Source organism: Pipistrellus kuhlii, unplaced genomic scaffold (genome assembly GCF_014108245.1).
Source record: "Pipistrellus kuhlii isolate mPipKuh1 unplaced genomic scaffold, mPipKuh1.p scaffold_m20_p_15, whole genome shotgun sequence".
In the NCBI taxonomy this organism is placed as follows: Eukaryota; Metazoa; Chordata; class Mammalia; order Chiroptera; family Vespertilionidae; genus Pipistrellus; species Pipistrellus kuhlii.
The window spans coordinates 7,171,563-7,192,943 of record NW_023425460.1 but is presented as its reverse complement, the minus strand read 5'-3'; the positions used below and the strand labels follow the sequence as shown (position 1 = coordinate 7,192,943).

The following is a 21,381-nucleotide window of genomic DNA, read 5'->3' as shown; positions in this document are numbered from 1 at the left end:
TTGCCCAGGGCAACCGGGATAACGCCCACTGGCCCCTAGAAGACGCCCTGCCCGGGGCGGCCGGCCGGGTTAGGGAGTCCGAGCGCGGGAAGGGAGTGGGAGAGCGTACGTGACTCGCGGGGCGTGCGGCCGCGCCCAGTGGTTTTCTCGCGCGGGCGCACGCGCACGCGCACCAGGCGCCCCGCCCCCCGTGCGAGCGCGCGCCGGGCCTCCGCCCCTCCCCCCCCCCGCGTGGCGCCCACCGCGCTACACCCGCCGTTCCCCGCCCCCTCGCGTCGGGGGCTGCCCGCGCAGCTGCCTGAGCGGAGGGCCCGCGGCGTCTGCCACTCCGGCCCCCGCCGACGGACCGAGCCGGCCCACCCAGGGGGCGGGGGTGCCGTTGGTGCCCGCGGCCGTTGCGGAGCAGGTTGGAAGCGGGCGGCGGGCGGCGCTGTGGGGACAGGCGCGGCAGACAGCCTGGGGCTGGCGGCGGGGGCCTGGAGGGGGAGGACTGGGTTGCGGCGGGCGGAACGGTGTCTCCTTCACTTCGCCCTCCACCGCGGTAGCCGCAGCCCGACGCCGAGCGAGCCAGGCGGCCTCAGCTGCGAGCGGAGCGGCGGGACGGCCCCCCCAGGAGATCACTAGGTACTGCGGCGTCCGCCTCACTCGGGCCGGGGAGTGAGGCGGCCAAACGGGAGGCCCGAGCGGGGGGCTGGGGTCGGCCCGGCTCCCTAAGATGGCCGCGCGGCCCTGCGGCCCCTCGCCCCTCTCCCCCCTCAGCCCTCAGCCCCTCCGGCCCCTCTGCCGCCCCCTCACTCCCGCTGACTGCGCTTCTTGTCCTTCCGCAGACCACCTCCTCCCGCGGCCTCGCCATGGCGACCTACGGACAGAGCTGCTCGCGACGTACGTACAGCGGGTTCTCCGCGGGCCGGGGCGGTGGGTTCTGGGAGCCGAAGCCTGTGGGCCGGATAACCGCAATTCCTCCTCTTCTCCCCGCCCCCCTCCCCCCATCGCTCCCTGCACCCGCGTTTCTCCGGGGACCTCGCCCTCTTCCGTAGCCACTCCCCGGGTCCAGTCCCCCTGGCTCCGCGGAGCAGAGGGGCAGGGCTGCTGGGTTTCGGATACGGGGACTAGGCCGGGGGAGCTGGTGCGGGGCCGCATTCACCTTCCGTTTTGGGGGTGTGTCTTTGACGAACTCGAAAGCAAAAAAGTTATTAATTGTGGGGTTTGGTTTTTTGGGGGAATGGGTCAGTCACTTTTCCAGAGGAAGTAGTAACTGCTCTGCCGGCGGGAGCGCAAGGTCATTACACGTGCTCTTATCCTAAGGGCGTGGGCGCACTTTGCCGAATGAATGAGCTGGTGCTGGCTCAGATCGCTCGCCCTTAAGTCCAATGGCATTGGCTGAGGAGACTCCTATTAATGTGTGTAAAATGCCATTTACTTTTTAGTTGTAGACGTTTTTTTGACTGGGACGTAGATGGCTGTATTATTATTATTTTTTTAAGTTTAGTTTTTAAATTCCCAAAGTATTGGGTACCTTTCTCTTCCCCCACCCCAGAATGTTTCGATCTCGGTGAGGATACTAAGGGATATGTGGAGGAGAGAGGACCTCGTCTTAGGTTTTCATTTTATCTCATTTGGTTAAATAAATCAGCCCACTGCAGTGAGTTTTGGAAGATACATCTATAAGGATAGACATGTGTGTGTGAGTCTTTGTACTAGTCCTGTCCTAGGAGGTGAGGCTGTAGGCACTGCAAATTTAGGAATAGAAAGACTTTTTCTTTTGGAAGGAATTTTCCAACTTTGTATATAGTCACTTACTGTGGTTATCCATATCTCTTTAATAGAGCTATAGTTTTCATGTAACTTGTGGTGGTGTCAAAAAACACATCAACACTCGGGCTGCTGGACTCCTGGATGCCCCAAGCCTGAGGCCCATGCCACTAAGATTGTGGGAATAGGGAGACTTTGCTATCCTCTTTTTTATTTAGCTACTTCATTTATTTGTCTTTGTCTTAATTTTTTAATAAAGCTGTTCGTCTTACAAAACAAACAAAAAAAACACACCACATCAACAAATTGGACTGCTCCCATTTATTTTCCTTATTTTTTTTTATTGGACTGTTTGAATTTAAAGATAGCAGTGGGTCATAATCTAGTTCTTGGACAGAAGTGGAGAACAGAAACATTAACACTGTAATGTTTTCTTTCACCAGCAATGTGTATTCCTCCATCATATGCTGACCTTGGCAAAGCTGCCAGAGATATTTTCAACAAAGGATTTGGTAAGAACTTAAATTTTTTTTTTTTTTTTAACTGGAGGTGAAAATGTGTGTTTGGATTGCTTAGTGAAATTAATTTCTACAAATTGTAAATATCTTGCTGCATTAATTATTATTTGGATACATTTTATGTAAGATTTCTGTTAAAATAGTTCTGTAACAGTCCACATCCCCTTCTCCCCCAATTTCCTCCAATATTCTCAAACTGTCCTTCAAGGATTTTACCTTTAAGAAAAAACAGCTGGTGTTTTCATTTCTTTCAGATGTAGTTTAGACCTTGGTTGACTAGAATTATTCCTGTTGTTATGTATTACTGTTTTGGATTTTTGCTTTTTTAAAAATTTGTTTTGTTGATTTTTCACAGGAATGGAGAGGGATAGAGAGGTAGCAACATCCATGAGAGAGATACATCAACCAGCTGCCTCCTGCACACCTCCCACCAGGGATGGGATGTGCCTGTAACCAGTGTACACGTCCCTGACCAGAATCGAACCTGGGACACCCCCCCCCACCCCCCCCTTAGTCTGCAGATCTACGCTCTATCCACTGAGCCAAACCGATTTCGGCTGTTTTGGACTTTTTCAAGGGAATTTGTTAAGTGAATTTGTGTGTGTTTTTTCTCTCTCTCAAAGATTTGGTTCCACAACCCTCCTCCCACTTTCTACTTTAGATTATTCCCCCAGTTATTTAGATTATTAATCCCAAGATAAGCCCTTTTCGATAAAAGTTCTAAATGTTTATTGTAAACTATTGGCTATTATGAGGTTTGAATTGATTTTCATTTTTAGGTTTTAGAATGGTTTGAAAGCTGCTTTTTTTTTTTTTTTTTTTTTTTTTTTTGTGCCAGCTAATACACCAAAACACTAGGCAAAGATGTGGAGATGTTCCGTTCTTTACATGCCAGTTTACATAGAATAATTTAAAATTTTTCCTTGAGTGTTGTGTTTCATCGTACATTTTTATCCCTCCCAGTATGTGAATTCTTGATTATTTTTTTAAAAATATTTTTTATTGATTTTTTTTTTTTTTTTTTTTTTACAGAGAGGAAGGTAGAGGGATAGAGAATTAGAAACATCGATGAGAGAGAGACATCAATCAGCTGCCTCCTGCACACCCCCTATTGGGGATGTGCCGGCAACCAAGGTACTTACATGCCCTTGACCAGATCGAACCTGGGACCCTTCAGTCTGCAGGCTGATGCTCTATCCACTGAGCCAAACCGGTTTCGGCTTGATTCTTTTTTTAATGTATAGTCAACTATTATAATTTGCTCTCTGCTTTAAGGTTTTGGGTTGGTGAAACTGGACGTGAAAACAAAGTCATGCAGTGGCGTGGTGAGTGTTAGATATTTAAGTCTAAGTTCTGGTGAGCCTTTCTATAATTTTGTACCCATAAAATATTCAAAACAAAAATGTCTACCCATCTTATTGTAAAGGAAAGGCAGAAGTCAATTTTATTTAAAGGGATTTTCATGTAACTTGATTTATTTTGACTTTGGCCTTTTTTCATGTGGTCTTTTGCGATACTACTTTGTATGCACAAGGAACACAGTACTGACCACTTGGGACTAGATGCAGTAAGATTACAAGCTTGAAGACAGGGAACCTGTTATATATTTTCATAACCCTTTATTTTCAATGCCTATTAAAGCATTAAGAATTCTGGGCATAAAACTATTCAGTGATTTACCGGTACTAATCGTGTACTAATCATTTATATAATGGTCATATTCTAGCAGCCCTTTTTTGTGGAGATTTTCACATGTGTTTTGTGAATTCAGAGAATCTTGACTTGAATATTTAAAGAAAAAATCCATATTTTTATTGATTTCAGAGATTAAGGGAGAGGGAGAGATAGAAACATCAACGATGAGAGAGAAGCACTGATCAGCTGCCTCCTGCACACCTGGAGATCCAGTCCCCAACCCAGGCATGTACCCTGACCGGGAATCTAACAGTGACCCTGATGTTCACCCACTGAAACACACTGGCAACGCTTGATTTGAATATTTTTAAAGAGGTTAATATTTTGGTACTTGGTGTCTTAATTCTGCCTAACAAATCCCCTCAAAGGGAGAAAGGTAAAAATTTGTGTATATTTTTTTTTCTCCCTCTAAAACTGTTTTGAGATTATTTGGGGGATGGGGTATAGTGTGTGCATATTGACTATTATTGGTCATTTTGATGAGTTCTTGGTGTAGGTGTTAATTATCTTAGTGCATGTAACTGGTTTTCAAATTAACTATGTTGTAGTTTGTTAATGTCTAGACTTGAGTTTCTGGAATTTTATATTTGTCATGTCTGTCAGTTGGTTTCTTTGGTTTGAAAAGAAGCCTGAGTATTCAGTGGGTCAGTGACTTACTTGTTTAAGATAACGTGTTTCAGAGCAATGACTCGGGGTTTATTTTCTTGTGTTTCCACTTTTAACCTCTATAAACACTTGCTGAGTATTTGTTGAAACACAAAAGGCCTCCTTAAAAAAAAAAAAGTAAAGAGTCTTTGTGTTTAAAAAATATTTACTTTTTAGATAGACAATAAACTAAACTGGGGAACAATTAGAGAAGTATATCTAGTACTAGATTGTTTGATCTATGAAACTGTTGGGAAGGAAGGGCTTACTGTTGACAAGGTTAAGGAAAGTTTTATGAAATTAGGTTTAAGATCATAAAGGATGTAAAGGAGCTGGATTATATATACTGTAGCATGTTTTTGTTTCCATTTTTGTATTTTTCGGACCATAAGATGCACCAGTTTTTAGAGAAGGGAAATGAAGAAAAAAAGATTCTGAAACAAATAGTGTCCTAAAATATTTTATGTGCATTAAAACCCAACATCACAGTCATAAACACATGTAATCAACCCTGTAAAGTAAACAGCAGCATTTAGAACCATTTTAGAGCCGGGCAAGCACACAGAGACCACACAGAGCCGGGCAAGTAAAAAACTTTTTTTTTAAAGTATATGTGTAGGCTATATTTGGACCATAAGACGCAGGGACTTTTTCCCCCCACTTCTGGGGGGGAAAAAGTGCGTCTTATTGCCCAAAAAATACGGTAATTCAACAACAACTATGGTACTGATCTTGTACTATGTATTTGGCCACAAACAAGTCCCATTAATGGCTGGTTCTGTTTTCTCACCTGAACTGCAGAAATGTCCAGGCCACCCCAGAACATAGAAGCCTAAATATCTGGTGATGAAGTGAAGGGTCTAAGCTCCGCCAGTGGTGTCACATCTGGCCCAGTTTTGGTTCCACAGTGTGATCTTGGTTTTGTGTCTTGAGCTCTTAATCTATGGATAGATGGAAGGTAGTGGGTGGGACCTCAAGAATCATTAATCATTGTGACTCAGGAGTAAAAATAGCTATTCATACAGGTTCCTGCTAGAAGAACTTGCTCCATTTAGTTTTAATAATGCTTTTCCTTTTGGGTAGAGCATGTGCAAAGCTTTCAGTGTCAGTTCAGTTTAATCCTAGAGAATTATATTGTAACTAGAGGCCCGATGCACAAAATTAGTGCAAGGGGCTCGGCCCTTGCAGTTCGGTTTCATCTGGCAGTTTGGTCTAATTAGCATACAGGATTGAGGAAGCTGAGGCCCAGAAAAGTTAAATGTCTTCCTCAGTGTTACATTTAGTGAACACAAATGCATGCAGGCCCCCTAATCTTACAGCCATGTTCTTTCCTAACTTACCAGTGTGTTTTGGTATAGACATTGAGTACCAGGGTTTGGCTTGAAATTCTTGTTTATGAAGACATTTAATTTCAGGAGGTTGTGTATAAGACCTAATGCTTTTAGTCTATTTTACTGCTGAGCAATTTAGGCAAATGTTCTGTTTTCTAAACAAAGGGTGATTGGCCTTTTCTCTCACTGCACAGTTTTTAAGTTTCCTCTGCAAGTATCACAATTTTAGTTGAGCTTCCCTTCTTAGTTTAGATGAGCTGTCTTTTTTAGAAGTGGCTTTCCAGTGGCCCTCTGGCCATTAGACAAATTGTGAGTCAGTGTGCTCAGAGGGGTTTTTAATATTTTATCTTGGAAGATTTCAGTTGCCTGCCTGTATACTGAGCTCTGAAAGATTACTAGATTTCTGGGTTATCTGTGGCAAACTTAAAATCTCAGATAAAACCTCCTCCATATTATGCTTTCCTTTTTAGTTGGTGTGCAGTTAGGGATTTGCAGGTTATTTACATTTGCTATAAACATAAAGTTATATATAATATACTTCAAATTGATCCTTGTATTAGATTTCTTCTGCTGATATCATCTATTGTCCATAATTTAGTTTATATTATGCATGATATAAACCAGTTGTAGAGCAAATCTGTAATTCCTTTCCCCTGCTTGTCCCCCCCCCCCCCGTGTGTGCGTGTGTGTGTGTGTGTGTGTGTGTGTGTGTGTGTTTAATCCTCATCCGAAGATATTTTTCTATTGATTTTTAGAGAGTGGAAAAGAGGGAAAGACAAATATCAGTGTGAAAAAGCACATCAATTGGTTGCCTCCTGCACTCTCCCTGACCAGGGCATGGGCTAGGGAGGAGCCTGTGACCAAGATACATGCTTTTGGCTGGAATCGAACCCAGGACCCATTGGTACACAAGTTGATGATCTATACACTGAGCCAAACCAACTAGGGCTTTCCATCGACTTTTAGAGACAGTGGAAGGGAGGGGGAGAGGCAGTGAGAACATCGATGTGAGACATTTCACCTGGTTGCCTCCCACACGAGCCCCGAGCAGGGCTAGGGATTGAGCCTGCATCTGAGGTACGTGCCCTTGACTGGACTCGAACCTGGGACCTTTCGGTCCATAGACTGTTGCTGTACCCACTGAATTAAACTGGCTGGGGCTCCCTATTTAATGAGAATGTGAAAGATGGTTGGAAAGGCATGAAACCTGGTGAAGATCCTTTTTATCTCACAGAAACAGAATATTGGATTGCTAAGAATTTAGAAAAATAATTTGTTCACTGTGTGAATTCCTACAGTGGGATACTTTCCTTTTAAGGACTTCCAGGAAACAAATTGTAGTAAATACAATATATGTTACTGTAAACTTTTATTGTAATGATGGGATCTATGATAACCATAGTGGCTTATTTAGTGTTTTATTCAATATCAAGTATATTGGATATAGTGCCAAAACATTCTCTTTGCTCCCCCACATGCCTCCCGCACTGATTTTTTGAATCCCAAATAAAATCACCTTAGTAGAAGTTTCCTTGAAAGTTGTACAGTTTGTTCATTTGAGAATTAGATAACAGGCTAACTTATCATTGGTTGGAAATGTCAGCTGTAAGTAAGGTAACAGTTAGTAATTTACAGGTTAATTTTTCACTCTTGTGTATACTGAGTAGTAGAGGGTAGGAATATTTGGCAAGCTAGAAAAAAAGGATTAATGAAGCTACTAAGTGTGTCAGTGGTTTCTCTGTGTGTGCATGTGTAAGAAAGGGAGTTGGTGGATTCTTAAATGCTTATGAAAAAGTTCATGAAGTTATTTATTGTCTTAATAGGAATTCACAACATCTGGTTCATCTAATACAGACACTGGTAAAGTTACTGGGACCTTGGAGACCAAATATAAATGGTGTGAGTATGGTCTGACTTTCACAGAGAAATGGAACACTGATAACACCCTGGGAACAGAAATCGCAATTGAAGACCAGGTAACATTTTGAAAATGTGTTAGTATTAATTATTTTATTTTTGTATTTCAAAAAGGAAATAAAATTGCAAACATTCTTTTTCTTTAAACAGATTTGTCAAGGTTTGAAACTGACATTTGATACCACCTTTTCACCAAACACAGGGTAAGCATGGACATTTTATCTGCTCTAAATTCCAAATCATTCCTCTTCTGTATATTTAGTAAAGATGCATATTTACTGTTTGATAGCTTATCCAGACTCCTTGTGGCAAGTTTCTGTTCCTGCCTTTGGAGCATGGACAGTATGGTTGCCATCATTGGCTTGCCTTCAGCTATCTGCCTCTTTTCATTGTGGTAGTAACTTAGGTAATTAATGTGTTTCAAATATACTTTTGTGATGGATTGTCAGTTATGCAAAGCAGCCTTCTTGTGCTGATGGCAGTCTACTTAGCCCATGTTTGCCTTTGTCTTTTAGTTAATGAGCTATATATGTTTAATTTTTATTTTATTATTTTTTAAAGACAATTTGTTTTTAATAAAAATGCTCAAGTGACTTTAACAAGGCCCAAAGATGTTCAGGTGTGTGTCTTTTTTTTTTCTTTTTCTTTTTCCTTGTGTTTTAATTTTTTTCTGAGAGAAAGGGATAGTGATAGAAGTATCAGTGATGAAAGAGAATCATTGATTGGCTGCCTCCTGCACACCCCACACTGGGGATGGAGTCCGCAACCCAGGCATGTGCCCTGACTAGGAATTGAACCATGATCTCCTGGCTCATGTGTTGATGCTCAACCACTGACTGAGCCACAATGGTTGGGCTGGATGTCCAATTTTAATAGAAGATTATACTGAAGTGGTGTCCATTGGTTTTTCCATTACTAAGGCATCCATTTGATCCTTGCTAATGAAACCTTGATAATTCTAATTGGGTGTGGTGATTTCCTCTGACTCCTGGCGTCTTTTATAAAGCTGCCATCAGCTCATGAACAATGAAAAATGTAATACCTCTTATAATCACGAAATACATGGCAGATTGTACTTGAATATCCTTTCTGCATCATTCTTCTAAACCAGTTCCAATGATTATCAATTTGAGTATTGGAGATCCTGATATGTGTCATCTGCAGAGACTGGTATTAACTGTAACTCTTTCAGGACAGAAACCAGCACACATCCTTCAAGACACCATATATTTATATATTGCTTATTATGATTATCCTGCTACTTTTTTTTTACTCCAGCTATACTGCAGATAACCTGTCTGTCTTAACCTCTCTATGCAGAAGTTATGTAAATCTTTCCCACTGGCATCTGTTTTAAGTCAGTTTGTTCTTTTTCCAGAAAGAAAAGTGGTAAAATCAAGTCTTCTTACAAGAGGGAATGTATAAACCTTGGATGTGATGTTGACTTTGATTTTGCTGGACCTGCAATCCATGGTTCAGCTGTCTTTGGTTATGAAGGCTGGCTTGCTGGATACCAGATGACCTTTGACAGTGCCAAGTCAAAGCTTACAAGGAATAACTTTGCAGTGGGCTATAGGACTGGGGACTTCCAGCTGCACACTAATGTGTGAGTATTTCTTTTGTGGGATTTTAGGATGTAAGATCTCAGAATGACATTGATATCTTCTGTCATTTCTTATTAATCTAGGTCAAACCTAAAGCATTTCTTTTAGCATATAAAGAGGTCATCTCTGGGCATTTCTAGGGTGCCCTTCAAAAGTGAATAGTTAAAAATGTTAGGAGAGGCTAAGACATTGCCATATTCTACTACCCAGTTTCCCCGAAAATAAGACAGTGTTTTATATTAATTTTTGTTCCCAAAGATGCGCTAGGTCTTATTTTCAGGGGATGTCTTATTTTTCCATGAAGAAGAATACGGTACACATTTATTGTTAAATGAAAATAAAGGAAATTTATTACCTGTATACGGTACGGTAGTACGGTAGTTGTCAACACAAACCAGACAAACTGTGAATCCTACAGTATCAAGAATTTACTCATTCAATGATAATCATGTCATCATCTTCTGGAACATCATCATAACAATCCAATTCCTGAATTTCCTGGTGAATTTCTTGTGACTCCATTTCTTTCAGAATCAGTGGACCAAATCTCATGTTTAGCAATAGCATTCTGAGACAGAGCCTAGGGGGACCTTTTTTTCGGGGGGATGCTTTATATTTCACTCAGAAGGAAACCTGTATTTTTGGAGGATGTCTTATTTTCAGGGAAACACAGTAGTGCATTTATTTGGGTTATTTGTCCATGATGTGTGAGGTGCTGATTTGATAGGTTTGTCTGAAATGTATGGTGTTTTTGCCTAATCCACATTACATGTATATGTCAAAAGAACTGAAAAACTATTTTCTCCCTTATAACAAAATAATAATACAAAGAAGAAAACTAAAATTTCATATAATCCTATCATTTAGGTATATAATCTTTGTTAATTGTTAATGTTTTACCTTTTTATATGTATATATATAAAATACATACTGAAAAGGCTGTTTTATAACCCCTTTTTCTTCTTACCTTAGTACTTAATATATTTTGATCATGTTCTGATAGCATTAAGTATTCTACAACATGATTGTTAGTGGCTGGTAATTCCACTGGATCTATTTGATCAATCCTTGTTTTTGGACATAGGTTGGGAAAAGACCTTTTATTTTTTTTTTTTATTTAAATTTTTAAAATATATTTTATTGATTTTTTTACAGAGATGAAGAGAGAGGGATAGAGAGTTAGAAACATCGATGAGAAAGAATCATCGATCAGCTGCCTCTTGCACACCCCCCACTGGGGATGTGCCCGCAACCAAGGTACATGCCCTTGACTGGAATCGAACCCGGGACCTTTCAGTCCGCAGGAAAAGACCTTTTAAAATGAAAATTTTCAGTGGAACACTGGAGACCCATGTGAGCAAGGGCTTTTATTTAAATGTAATGCTACTATAGTATCAACCTAGTGTCTTAGACATTACATTGTCTGTTCTAGATTTATTAATTTAAAATATCTTATAGCAATGATGGGACAGAATTTGGAGGCTCAATTTATCAGAAAGTATGTGAAGATCTTGACACTTCAGTAAACCTTGCTTGGACTTCGGGTACCAACAGCACTCGCTTTGGTATTGCAGCTAAATATCAGTTGGATTGCACTGCTTCCATTTCTGTAAGTACTAGTATATATGGGTTTAGAATATATATATATATATATATATATATATATATATATATATATATATATATATATATTTTATGGAAATAAATCTTTGGGTCTGTTGAATTACTATGTTGACAGTGTGAGCTGTGGTTCATAGAATCTCCAGTTTACACACAGATTGGGATTAGGACTTTGAATATTGCTTTTTTATGAAGATAGTGTTAGAAATTTGATAATCTTGGCCACAGTAATCCTCAAAACCATATAACTAGTAACCCTGAGTCCTAAGGTTGCCTAAGCCCAAGGAAGCCAGTGTTTTGGGTCCTAGGGAGTTCTCTTTCCTGCTGGGGAGTATATACTTCAATTGATACTTTGACTTTATTTTTATTATTATTTTTTAATACATTTTATTGTTTTTTTTACAGAGAGGACTGGAGAGAGATAGAAAGATAGAAACATCGATGAGAGAGAAACATCAACTAGCTGCCTCCTGCACATTCCCTGGGGATGTGCCCGCAACCAATGTACATGCCCTTAACTGGAATCGAACCCAGGACTCTTCAATCCGCAGGCCGACTCTATCCACTGAGCCAAACTGGTTTTGGCTGACTTTATCTTTTTATGCTTTGCAAAATATCTTCAGATTTGATCTCAGTGTTCAGTAGTTTATATGCCACTTTGTAGTTGAAGAAAGAACTTAAACCAGTACTAATAAGGGATGGGATGGAAGGGAGTAGTTAGAGCCAGGATAAGACTGCTGGCCTTTTTTTTTTTTTTTTTTTAAATATATTTTATTGATTTTGTACAGAGAGGAAGGGAGAGAGATAGTTAGAAACATCGATGAGAGAGAGTCATCAATCAGCTGCCTCTTGCACACCCCCTACTGGGGATATGCCCGCAACCAAGGTACATGCCCTTGACTGGAATCGAACCCAGGACCCTTCAGTCCCCAAGCTGACTCTCTATCCATTGTGCCAAACCGGTTTCGGCAAGACTGCTTGTCTTTTGATTTTCTTCCTGTGTAGGGTGACCAGCTAGATCGTCCTGCTTTGCCTGGGCCTATCCCAGCGTTATCACTGAAAGTTCTGCATCCCAAGAACTCGCCCCCCATCCCAGGTTGCCTGGGTCTGGTGGCCACCCTGGTCCTGTCCTTAGGCTTTCTTCAGTTACAGGGGGTGTAGAGGGTAGGTTCCAATTTCAGGCAGATCAGCAGCTGCTCCTCTGTCAGTGTTTACAGGTCAGGGACTGCCTATACCCAATGTACTGGGAATGAAAGAAAGTTAAACCTTCCATGAGAATTATTTGTTACATAAAATAATCTTCATTTTGAAGACAGTGTTTTGATAATTTAGGCAGTTAAGTTTTAGCCTCAATCTTGTTTTATTTTAGCGCAGTTGAAATCAGGAAATGAGAAGGACCCAGAATGCTTTTCCCATTGACAAGGAAGTGGTTCATTTATTTTCCCTTCTCTGTTTCTAATTGCACCGTGGCAGGATTCACACAGCACATTACTCTGTGATAGTTACCTTGTTACTTATCTCTTCAGGTAGATGCCTATGGCACCACCACAGAGTCAATGCCAGCAAAATAGGCAGCTCTCCTATAGTCTGAAGTGGGAGGGGAAGCTGGGGCCTGGGTGCCATTGAGTGATTCCTGGGGATTATTCGGAAATGTATCTACCACTTCCCACCTAAGTAGTGCTGTTGCCCCAGTCAGGCATCGCCTTCGGCTATTGCTTAATGCTGCATCACAGTTTCATGGTTGACTAAAGTAGTAGGAACTTAAATCCAATTACTGAGGCTCTTAAATTTGTTGGGCACAAGATGGTCACTGGTGGCCCATTTCTTTCTGAGAGAACTCACATGGTTGTTGGCAGCTTATGAGAACTTGACTGTTGTGTCAACAGAATATAAGTGCAGTTTAATGTGACCTCTGCCTGTATAGTTACATCATTTCTGTCTCTGGATTGGACTGTGGTTTTTTTGGGGAGGGGTGTTATTTTTTAATTTTATTGAGAGGAAGGGGGGAGAGAGAAATATCAATGAGGGGAGAATAATTGATTTGCTTGTCCCTTGCTGGGGATTGAGCCTGTAACCGTGGCTTGTGTCCTCATCAGGAATTGAACCATTATTTCCTGGTTCACAGGTCAACACTCAACCACTGAGCCACACCAGCTGGGCTTCGATTGGGTTATTTTGATGATACACTTTGTAAAGGAGTGTATACATCAAATCAATTCTAAATCTGTTTTGAACTCAGAGTTTGTTACCTTTACCATAGCATTCCTAGGCCCTAGAGATGGCTTATGATATTAGTGGGGGAGAATGCAGCTACTTGTTACTGTGTCTTGTTCTCTAGGGTTCCTTTCAGCCCATGAAGGTCTGTTACTAAATCCTAAAATAATAGAATTATGGGAGGTGGGCAGGGGCTTGGATTGGTAATGATGCTTCGTTGGTACATCTTCCCACACAGTCTAGTTACATACGACCAAGACTCAGGTGTTATGTAAGGCAAAGAGTTTAGTCAGTCGTATTCTTAGAGGAAGTACATAGCATTTGGAGATTTTGAACACTGATGGTTTTGATTCTTTAGGACGACTTTGAAAGTGCTGTGTTGAAGTTATAAATTTAAACTTCACACCCCACACTTTGAGACTGTGTGTCATACAGCTAGTGAGCCCAGTGGGCTTCCATTTACCACATTGTGATGTGTTTTAATTTTGCTAGATTAGACTCAACAAGGATGATTCTTATGAGAATGCTTAGGCTCTTGTGCTATGTGGACAATTTGGAGTCTGTAGACACATTCCAGTAGATGTGTCTGGCAATTTGACTGAGTTTAATGGACAAGAATTAAGTGGTACCTGGTTTTTGTTTGGCTTAATAACTAATTACATGTTATTATGTGAATAAAAAGGCTTAACACACTATAATTGCATGATAGGGAAACATGTATGGGATTTTGTCTCCTTTCCAAAGCTTTTCTTAATAGTTTTTGCATTTTATTTTAGGCAAAAGTCAACAACTCTAGTTTAATTGGAGTGGGCTACACTCAGACTCTGAGGCCTGGTAAGTATTCTTGATAAAGTATGGTTTTTCTGATAGTGTTATAAAAGTTAGTTTTTATTTCTTATTTTACAAACCTTTCAATCATACAAAATTGACAAAAAGAGTACAATGAACGCATGTTTACTTTTGTATTTTTCTCTCTTTTTTTTTTGCTGGTCTGTTTTGAAATTGCAGCTATCATGACACTTCCCTAAAAATGTTTCAGCATGTCTCCTCAGAATAAGAGCATCCTCCTGTTTGCATAATTCAGTTCCGTTATCAGTGATGCCATATTATGATTTTCTTTAGTCTGATAGTATGTTGAACATTATTGCATTTTCTAGAGTACTTTGTACTTTATAATTAACATTTTTATGTTCTGTGACTTGATACCTTACCTGGGATGGTGTCAACAGAATTCTCTCTGCTAGCTCAGGTATTCACAAGTGCCCTCTGGTGGCTGGCACTAACAGGTCATCTGACAGGCGGAGGGAAAGTGATAGGCAGGCTGAGGCACATAGTAAAGAAGACTGTAGGTTCTCACGAGGTGTTTCATTCACATCCTGCTTGTCTGCTTTTGTTTACAGGCGTGAAGCTCACCCTGTCTGCTCTGGTAGATGGGAAGAGCATTAATGCTGGTGGCCACAAGCTGGGGCTTGCCCTGGAGTTGGAGGCTTAATCCAGCTGAAAGCAACCTCTGGGAATGGATATCAGAAGATTTGGCCTTAATATATTTCCAGTGTGACCAGCAGGCTTTTTTCCCTCCAAGAAGGTGATCAAAACAGGATGAGCTAAACAAGAGCTGTGTTTTAAATATGTATGTAGACAGTTACTTGTTAGCTGGTTTCTAGTTGAATTGGTTATCTAGTTACCAATGCGGCAGTCCTGCAGTCACCTATACATTATTTAATGTATTTAACTGTTAAATGCGCTACCCACCAATAATGAAATAGACCTTTATGAAAACTGTACAATTGTGTGCATGTTGTTTTTATGTTCCCTTTAACATTGAATATTGCCATTGAATGAAATGGATCAGCAAATTTAAGATGAGGTTAAATTTTTCTTGTTAATTTCAACTATTAGAATAACTTTTGGTATCCTAAAACATGACAAATTATGAATAAAATAACTATATGTAATTAATGACTCCAAGTATTTGCAGAGTTAAAAGTTTGCTAGCCAGGGTCAAATCTCCCTGGTTATCTAGCTAATATTTAATTTTTCCAGTGAGCATTTTGCTCTTTACCAAAACCTCTGCCACACTGTGTCCCTAGAGTAACTCTGAGCTTTTTAGGTCACAAAGTAAGAGGATATATATGCCTTTTACATCTTCAGCTTGTAAGTTTGTGCAGAATTACATTGGATCATTGTTAACTGCAGGAGGCACTGGAGAGTAAGTGATGAAGGGTAGTGCCAGAAGTTTTATACACACACCATACCCTGTGTGCTGTTGCTATGGATAATGACTAGGTGAGAGGAGACTGGGTGTAGGAAGATGAAATACGGTGTAGACAGTACCCGGATCCAGAGGGACTGGGAGAGGAGTATATAGGCCCAGAGAGGGGGCAGTTTCCTGACTAAAGCTCGGGCCTGAATTTGTGGCCAGAGGCAACATCTTCAGTCTGTGTGGCCCATGGCCTTCGTCTGACCTGTGCTGCATAATAGAAATTAATAGATAATTTTGGTTGGAAAAGTAGGTAAGAACAAGTTTTTTGATGGGAGGATTAGTTTGAAGAATGGGAACAATGGTTAAAGAAGGGAGATTTATTTAACAGACCTAAATTCATTATACAGACCTAAAGTACAGATGAAGAACAGATAGGACAGTGCTTTGAGACTCATTACTCAAAAAGTGATTGTTGCTGAACATTTCCTGGTTAAGAAGAATGATGAGGAATTAGAAGGTTAATAAAACCCCCCTCCCAGGTGTGCTGGGGGCACAAAGATGCCTTCTGGCCTCACTGTCTGTCCTAAGGGGCTGACTAGAATGGCCCTCATGAGTCAGACACACATGACTTAATGGCAGGAAGCTGGATTTGAACCAATTTATTTGAGTTGGGACCTATTGCTAGGTGAGGAAAAACGGAAAGCGCCTCTTGTGCTTGGGGACACACCGTATGAAGTAGCCCGGCCAGTGTGGCTCTGGTTGAGTGTTGGTCTGTGAACCAAGGAGGTTACAGTTTGATTCCTGTCAGGGCATATGCCTAGATGGCAGGTTTGATCCTTAGGAGGGGGTGTGTAGGAGGCAGCCAGTTAATGATTCTCTTTCATCATTGACGTTTCCTCCCTCTCCCTCTCTGAAATCAATAAAATATATATATATATTTTAAAGAAAGGTATGAAGTAGATCAGGAAAGTCTCAAACTGCTGGTGGTGTTTGGGTGGGCGGGGAGAAAGAGGGTTCCCAGGCCTGGCAACACCTGGGGCCCCTGGATGGCCTGTGGCCCCTAAGCTGACTGGTGGCCCACCCTCATGCTGAGGCTGCTCGCCTGGGCCAGTACTCGACTGGGTGTACCCATACGTTGTGGAGTGTGGCACAAATGAGATGCCAGTTTGCCAATGATCTACACAGACAAAATTAGACCTGTCCACCTACGGGCACCTTATGTGCGTTTAGTGGGAGAGAGGATGGGTTTATAGCCAGGGGCTGAGAGATGCTGAAACAAGGTATATTACAGGGCCGGTAAGATTATGGAAGTTGCCACCTGGGGCTCCTGTGGCTTTGCTTATAGCCCCCTCCAGTGCACTTCCACCAACCAGGCCTCACCAGGTTGTAGCAAAACCTAACTATTCTAGGCGGAGGCAGGGTTAGTGAGAACACTTACTAGCTGAACATGACCTTCATCTGTTGGTTGGACGTCCTACAGGATTTGGGAAAGTTTAAACAAGAAATCTCCAGGCTCCCTTGCCACCTCCTGCTCACGGGTGCAGGTGCTGGAAAGCCTAACTTCCTCTGGGCACTTGTTAGCAGTTGCCGTACATGTAGGCTGGTCTGCTTCAACCTCTGGCCAGCGATCCCACCCAGGCCCTCCTTCAGGACCTGGGCAGGCCAGACATGGGCAAGTGGCTGGCTGAACTGGTCTCACCTCCCCTGCGAGGCCCGTTGTCAGATCCCAGGCATGGTTCCCCACTGGTCCCAGCACTGGGATTGGACTTCATTCAGGTATCCTTCCTGGAAAGACGTCAGGGAGACCAAGGCGGCTGTACCCAGCACCTAGCCCTGACCCAGAGAGGCGCACCTGAGGAGCGGGGTCCTCTGTCTAATTGCGTGTGGGCGGGTCAATTAAAACTTCTTTCCGCCCAGCCTCTAGGCAGCGGGCGGCTCCCGTGGCTGGGCCTGGGGCCATGGCGGTGAGCTCACCCGAAGGCTGCCTTTTGCTCCAGAAGCCGTCTGTGCAGGACCTCCCCTGCCTACCCCACTTCAGTGGAAGCTCAGAGGTTGTGTCTAGGACCCACTTTATTGACATTTAAAACGGGTCGATGGCTGGGATTCCCAGGTCCCCTCCACGGAGGGGACCGCTGGGGCCACCTTAGATTTTGAAGGCCAAGGTGAGGCCGTCGCCCAGGGGCAGGAGGCTGATGTGCACCCGGGCGTCGCGCAGGATGCGCTCGTTGAGGTTTTGGACGCACCGGGTTTCCAAGTCTGGCGGTTGGGGTTGCAGCACTTCTCCCCGCCACAGCACCTGCGGGGGCGGGCGTCAGGGCGGTGCCCCAAGGGCGGTGCCCTAACGGGAGGCGGCGCGGACTGGAGCCTGAAGAGCCCGGTGAGCCCTAGGCCTAGGGGATCGGCTTGAATGCCTCGAGGGAGGAGCTTACCCGGGCCCGGGGCGGACTCGGGCGGGGCCAGAGGAAGGGGACTGCCAGCCTGAGGGTCTCCTCCCCAGCCCCATCCTCACCCTGAGGACGGCCAGGACGCCTCCCGGGCGCAGCAGCTGCAGGCACCGCTCGTAGTAGAGGGCGCAGTTCTCCTTGTCGGCGTCCACCACGGCGATGTCGAAGGTGCCGGCTTCTCCCGCGGCCAGGAGCTCGTCTTGCGGGGGAGGAGGAGGGGAGGGCAGATGTGGCTGAGCCCGCAGTCCCCGTGGCCAGAGCCCGGCCCGGCCAGTCCTGCTGCTGTGACCACTCGGGGACTCCGGCCTCCAGGACGCCGCCAGCATTGCCGCCACCTGCCTGTGGCCGCGTCCCGTGGGGCCGTCACTGCCCCAGGCCCGCCGGAGGGCCCGGTCACCAGCGTGCGCCCGAGGGCCCCGTCCACACCGGTGCTCACCCAGGGTCTCCAGGGCGGGCTTCAGCCGCAGGTCCATCTTGTGCTCCTCTTCGGCCTGCGGATGGAGAGGGGTCAGGGCCGGCATGTCCTTCTGCGGCCTCCGGGGACCTGGGAGGGAGGGACACTCACCTTGCGCCACAGGGGCCGCCCCAGCTCCGGGGGCCCCGGGTCCACCTCGCAGGTCACCACGCGCCCGCCCGGGGGCAGGGCCAGCGCCAGGGCCAGGGCCGAGTAGCCTGTGAAGGTGCCTGGGGACGGGGACAGGGACGGGCTCAGCCACAGCGGGGAGGGGCCGGCGGGGACCAGACCCCCGGGGGTCGCGCCGCGCGCCCTACCCAGGTCCAGCGCCTTCTCGGCCCTGATGAGCCGCGCCAGGTTGGCCAGAAGCTGGGCCTGCTCGCAGGTCATCATGGCCTCTCCCCGCGGCTGCTCCAGGGTCAGCTGTGTGTGCGGGGCGGAGAGAGGGTCGCACCAGCTCCGCCGGGCTCCCCGGGCGGAGGCCCCCTCCGGCAGGGCGGGCTGTGCGCGCCGCCCCGGGGAGCGCCCGGCCCCGGGAACGCCCATCGCGCACGGGTCCCGCCCAGCCCAAGGTCACGCCGCCACGTGGGACCCGCGGGGCCGGGGTGGCCGGGTGGGCGCCCGCTCCCGCCCCGGCCCCGCTGACCAGCCGCAGGCTCCGCAGCGCCGGGTGCTCCCGCAAGGAGCGGCTCCGCAGGTACTGCCACAGGGGGCTGTCCTCGGGGGGCAGCAGCCGCTTCTCCCGCCGGAGTCGCCACGAAGAGCACCGTCTCCCTGCGGGGAGGGAGGGGTGCAGGGTCAGGGCCTGGGACCCCAGCGCGCCCGCCCGGGGCGAGCCTCAGCCGCAGCAGCAGCCCCGGGGACCCCGGGCTCTGCCCCGCCCCGCCCCGCCCCGCCCGCGGGACCTCTGCACCGGGAGCCGCCGGCTCGGCTCTACTCACCCAGGAAAAGGCCGGTGGCGAAGGCAGCGCCCAGAGCGGCCGATCCCAGGGCCAGCGCGGCGGGCACCGAGAGCCGGGGCATCGGCTGGATCATGGCGCGGGCAGGGCGCGGCGGTGGCCAAGTCCCTGGTGCTCGCGCTCCCTCCCCGGGCGGCACGCGGACCCTCGGGCCTTCCTGTTCTGCCTCGTCCCCCGCACTGCTGGCCGGCTGCGGCCTCGGGCTCCATCTGGCGGCCGCGCAGCCTTACTGCAAGCCCTGCCCGACAGAGCGTCGGTCGCCATCTGGTGGCTGCGCTCGGAACTTCGCCCGGCGGGGAAATTCCCTGCTTGCAGGGTATGGGAGCCTGGTCAGGGAGGAAAATCCTGATATGCTTCTCCCTCGTCCCTACCGTTTCTGCTGAGACTCTTGGAGCACGTGTGGGAGGGCGAGGGGGCCATCGGTGTAGCAGGAGAGTAAGGAGTAACAAGTGGTAGAAATCAAAGCTCCTGAGAGCATCAGAGGAGAGATGACCATGGGAATCAGGTTGAAGGAGTGAAGAACCGGGTTTGGGGGTACACAACGAGCTGCCGACTGGAGAGCTCTGCGCAGGTCGGGTTGATGGGGCGTTGAGATGTCCTTATTTAGAATCCTGGGAGCCAAGGAGACATGAGTGTGACATCTTGGAGCCCAGTCAGACTAAGTCTCAATTTCCTTTGTGAAAACGGGGACCACAGTCTTACTGCAAATGGCACCAGATCCCACAGCCGGTCGCACAGTAGGTGCTCAATAATTGACAGCTGCTGTTGCGATTCAAGGTTGGAGTGGTGGCATCTTGGGGAGGGAAGAGGTTGGAGGGCAGGTGAGGCCCCTTGCAAGCCTGTTCTACAGGGACACGGTCTAGTTAGCATCGGTTGAACACCTACTGTGCGCCTAGCTCTGGACGAGGCGGGAGAAACGGCCTGCCCTTGCTTGTACTAGTGAGGCTGGGTTCGGAGACGACTATAGGACACACACTATCCGTGAGCACCCCCGGCCTCACCATTTCCTCTCCTGTGAAATGCGTTTGTTCATAGTCCCAGCTGGTAACCCCACAGGCTAGAGCGCCTCCGGGGGCTTGCCAGGCGGGGCTCAGCACCAGCAAGGCCCGGAGGCAGGCTTGTTGGAGGGAGAGGAGCCGTTAGTGAGAGGGCCTTGGCTGAGGCTGACGACCAGGCCCAGCTGGAGACAAACTCGGAACACCGGACTGACCGTAGCTGTGGGAACCACGCAGGGGCCAGCTCTGGGGCGTGGCTCCAATCAGACCCGGCCAGAGGTGCGGGGAGGCCCTGCTTTCCGTGGCTGGACCTGGGTGCTGGTGGCCCATGTGGGCCGGTCCGCCACCTCCCAGTTCCCTGTCACCAGTCAAGCGTCCTGCTCAGAGCCACTTCCCCATGACCCTCTGCATCCTGCCTGGCCCTATACATGTCCCTCTGTCCCCAGGGCCAGGCCTGAGGCTGCTGGTCTCCTCTCCCGGAGCTGAGCACACAGCCGGTGCTAAATAAATGCTCTGGATCACACGTGTCAAACACAAGGCCCGCGGGCCAAATCCGTCCCGCCAGGCCTTGCAATGTGGCCCGCACCGCGCTGTCATCACTGCACTCCGCTGCGTTTCCATCACAAGGACAGTTTATGACTGTTCAGTAAACCATTCGGCCCGCGATTTAGGCTGGATTTTAGATTTTGGCCCCTTCTCTGATTGAGTTCGACACCCCTACTCTGGATTGTGTGCTGGCGGTGCCTCGGGCTCCTTGCAGCCTGAGCTGCAGTCTAGGCAGTGAGCATAGAAGCAGCAGGGGCTTTTACTGAGCACCGGGCGTCCCTGTGAGGCCGTGACACTGTCCCGGTGCCCAGCAGAGGAAACCAAAGCTCAGAGACCACCCTAGGGCCCCCCAGGGTGTACCCCCCAGGCCCTCCGACCCCCTCTGGAGCTGGGACAGGCGGATGAGCTGCTCTGGCTCAGCGGACCTCTGCCGGAGCCAGCCTCCAGGGCCAGCCGGCAAGCGGGCCCCGGGCTCAGCTGGGGC

At 46.7% G+C, this 21,381-nt stretch overlaps 2 protein-coding genes across 4 annotated transcripts; one reads left to right on the top strand and one right to left on the bottom strand.

The window, feature by feature from the left end:
* Positions 1-232: 232 nt before the first annotated feature.
* Positions 233-15,251, top strand: VDAC2 (voltage dependent anion channel 2). 3 transcript variants are annotated; one of them, XM_036438163.2, is made up of 10 exons: positions 233-624; positions 828-882; positions 2,196-2,264; positions 3,546-3,595; positions 7,765-7,917; positions 8,009-8,061; positions 9,237-9,464; positions 10,921-11,071; positions 14,073-14,130; positions 14,697-15,251. In XM_036438163.2, the coding sequence occupies exons 2-10, from the start codon at positions 852-854 to the stop codon at positions 14,786-14,788; spliced, it is 885 nt and encodes a 294-aa protein (XP_036294056.1). In that variant the 5' UTR covers positions 233-624; positions 828-851; the 3' UTR covers positions 14,789-15,251. The 3 variants fall into 3 exon arrangements, with proteins under 3 accessions (XP_036294056.1, XP_036294060.1, XP_036294059.1); XM_036438167.2 differs by lacking the exon at positions 3,546-3,595 and having other exon boundaries at positions 341-406; XM_036438166.2 differs by lacking the exon at positions 3,546-3,595 and having other exon boundaries at positions 413-624.
* A 2,300-nt stretch (positions 15,252-17,551) lies between these two features.
* On the bottom strand, positions 17,552-19,554 carry COMTD1 (catechol-O-methyltransferase domain containing 1). The gene is made up of 7 exons (XM_036438169.2): positions 19,339-19,554; positions 19,044-19,171; positions 18,715-18,820; positions 18,509-18,627; positions 18,380-18,434; positions 18,009-18,142; positions 17,552-17,795 (listed from the first exon to the last, which is right to left on the bottom strand). Exons 1-7 carry the CDS (start codon positions 19,430-19,432, stop codon positions 17,643-17,645), a joined length of 789 nt encoding a protein of 262 aa, XP_036294062.1. The 5' UTR covers positions 19,433-19,554; the 3' UTR covers positions 17,552-17,642.
* Between the last annotated feature and the right edge of the window lie 1,827 nt (positions 19,555-21,381).

Coding starts and splice junctions, on each gene's coding strand:
- COMTD1 (XM_036438169.2), bottom strand. CDS start 19,432: ATGATCCAGCCGATGCCCCGGCTCTCGGTGCCCGCCGCGCTGGCCCTG. Junction 18,435..18,508: donor GGCGGCCCCTGTGGCGCAAG/GTGAGTGTCCCT, acceptor CTCCATCCGCAG/GCCGAAGAGGAGCACAAGAT. Junction 17,796..18,008: donor GCGTCCTGGCCGTCCTCAGG/GTGAGGATGGGG, acceptor CCGCCCCCGCAG/GTGCTGTGGCGGGGAGAAGT.
- VDAC2 (XM_036438163.2), top strand. CDS start 852: ATGGCGACCTACGGACAGAGCTGCTCGCGAC. Junction 2,265..3,545: donor TATTTTCAACAAAGGATTTG/GTAAGAACTTAA, acceptor CTCTGCTTTAAG/GTTTTGGGTTGGTGAAACTG. Junction 8,062..9,236: donor ACCTTTTCACCAAACACAGG/GTAAGCATGGAC, acceptor TTCTTTTTCCAG/AAAGAAAAGTGGTAAAATCA.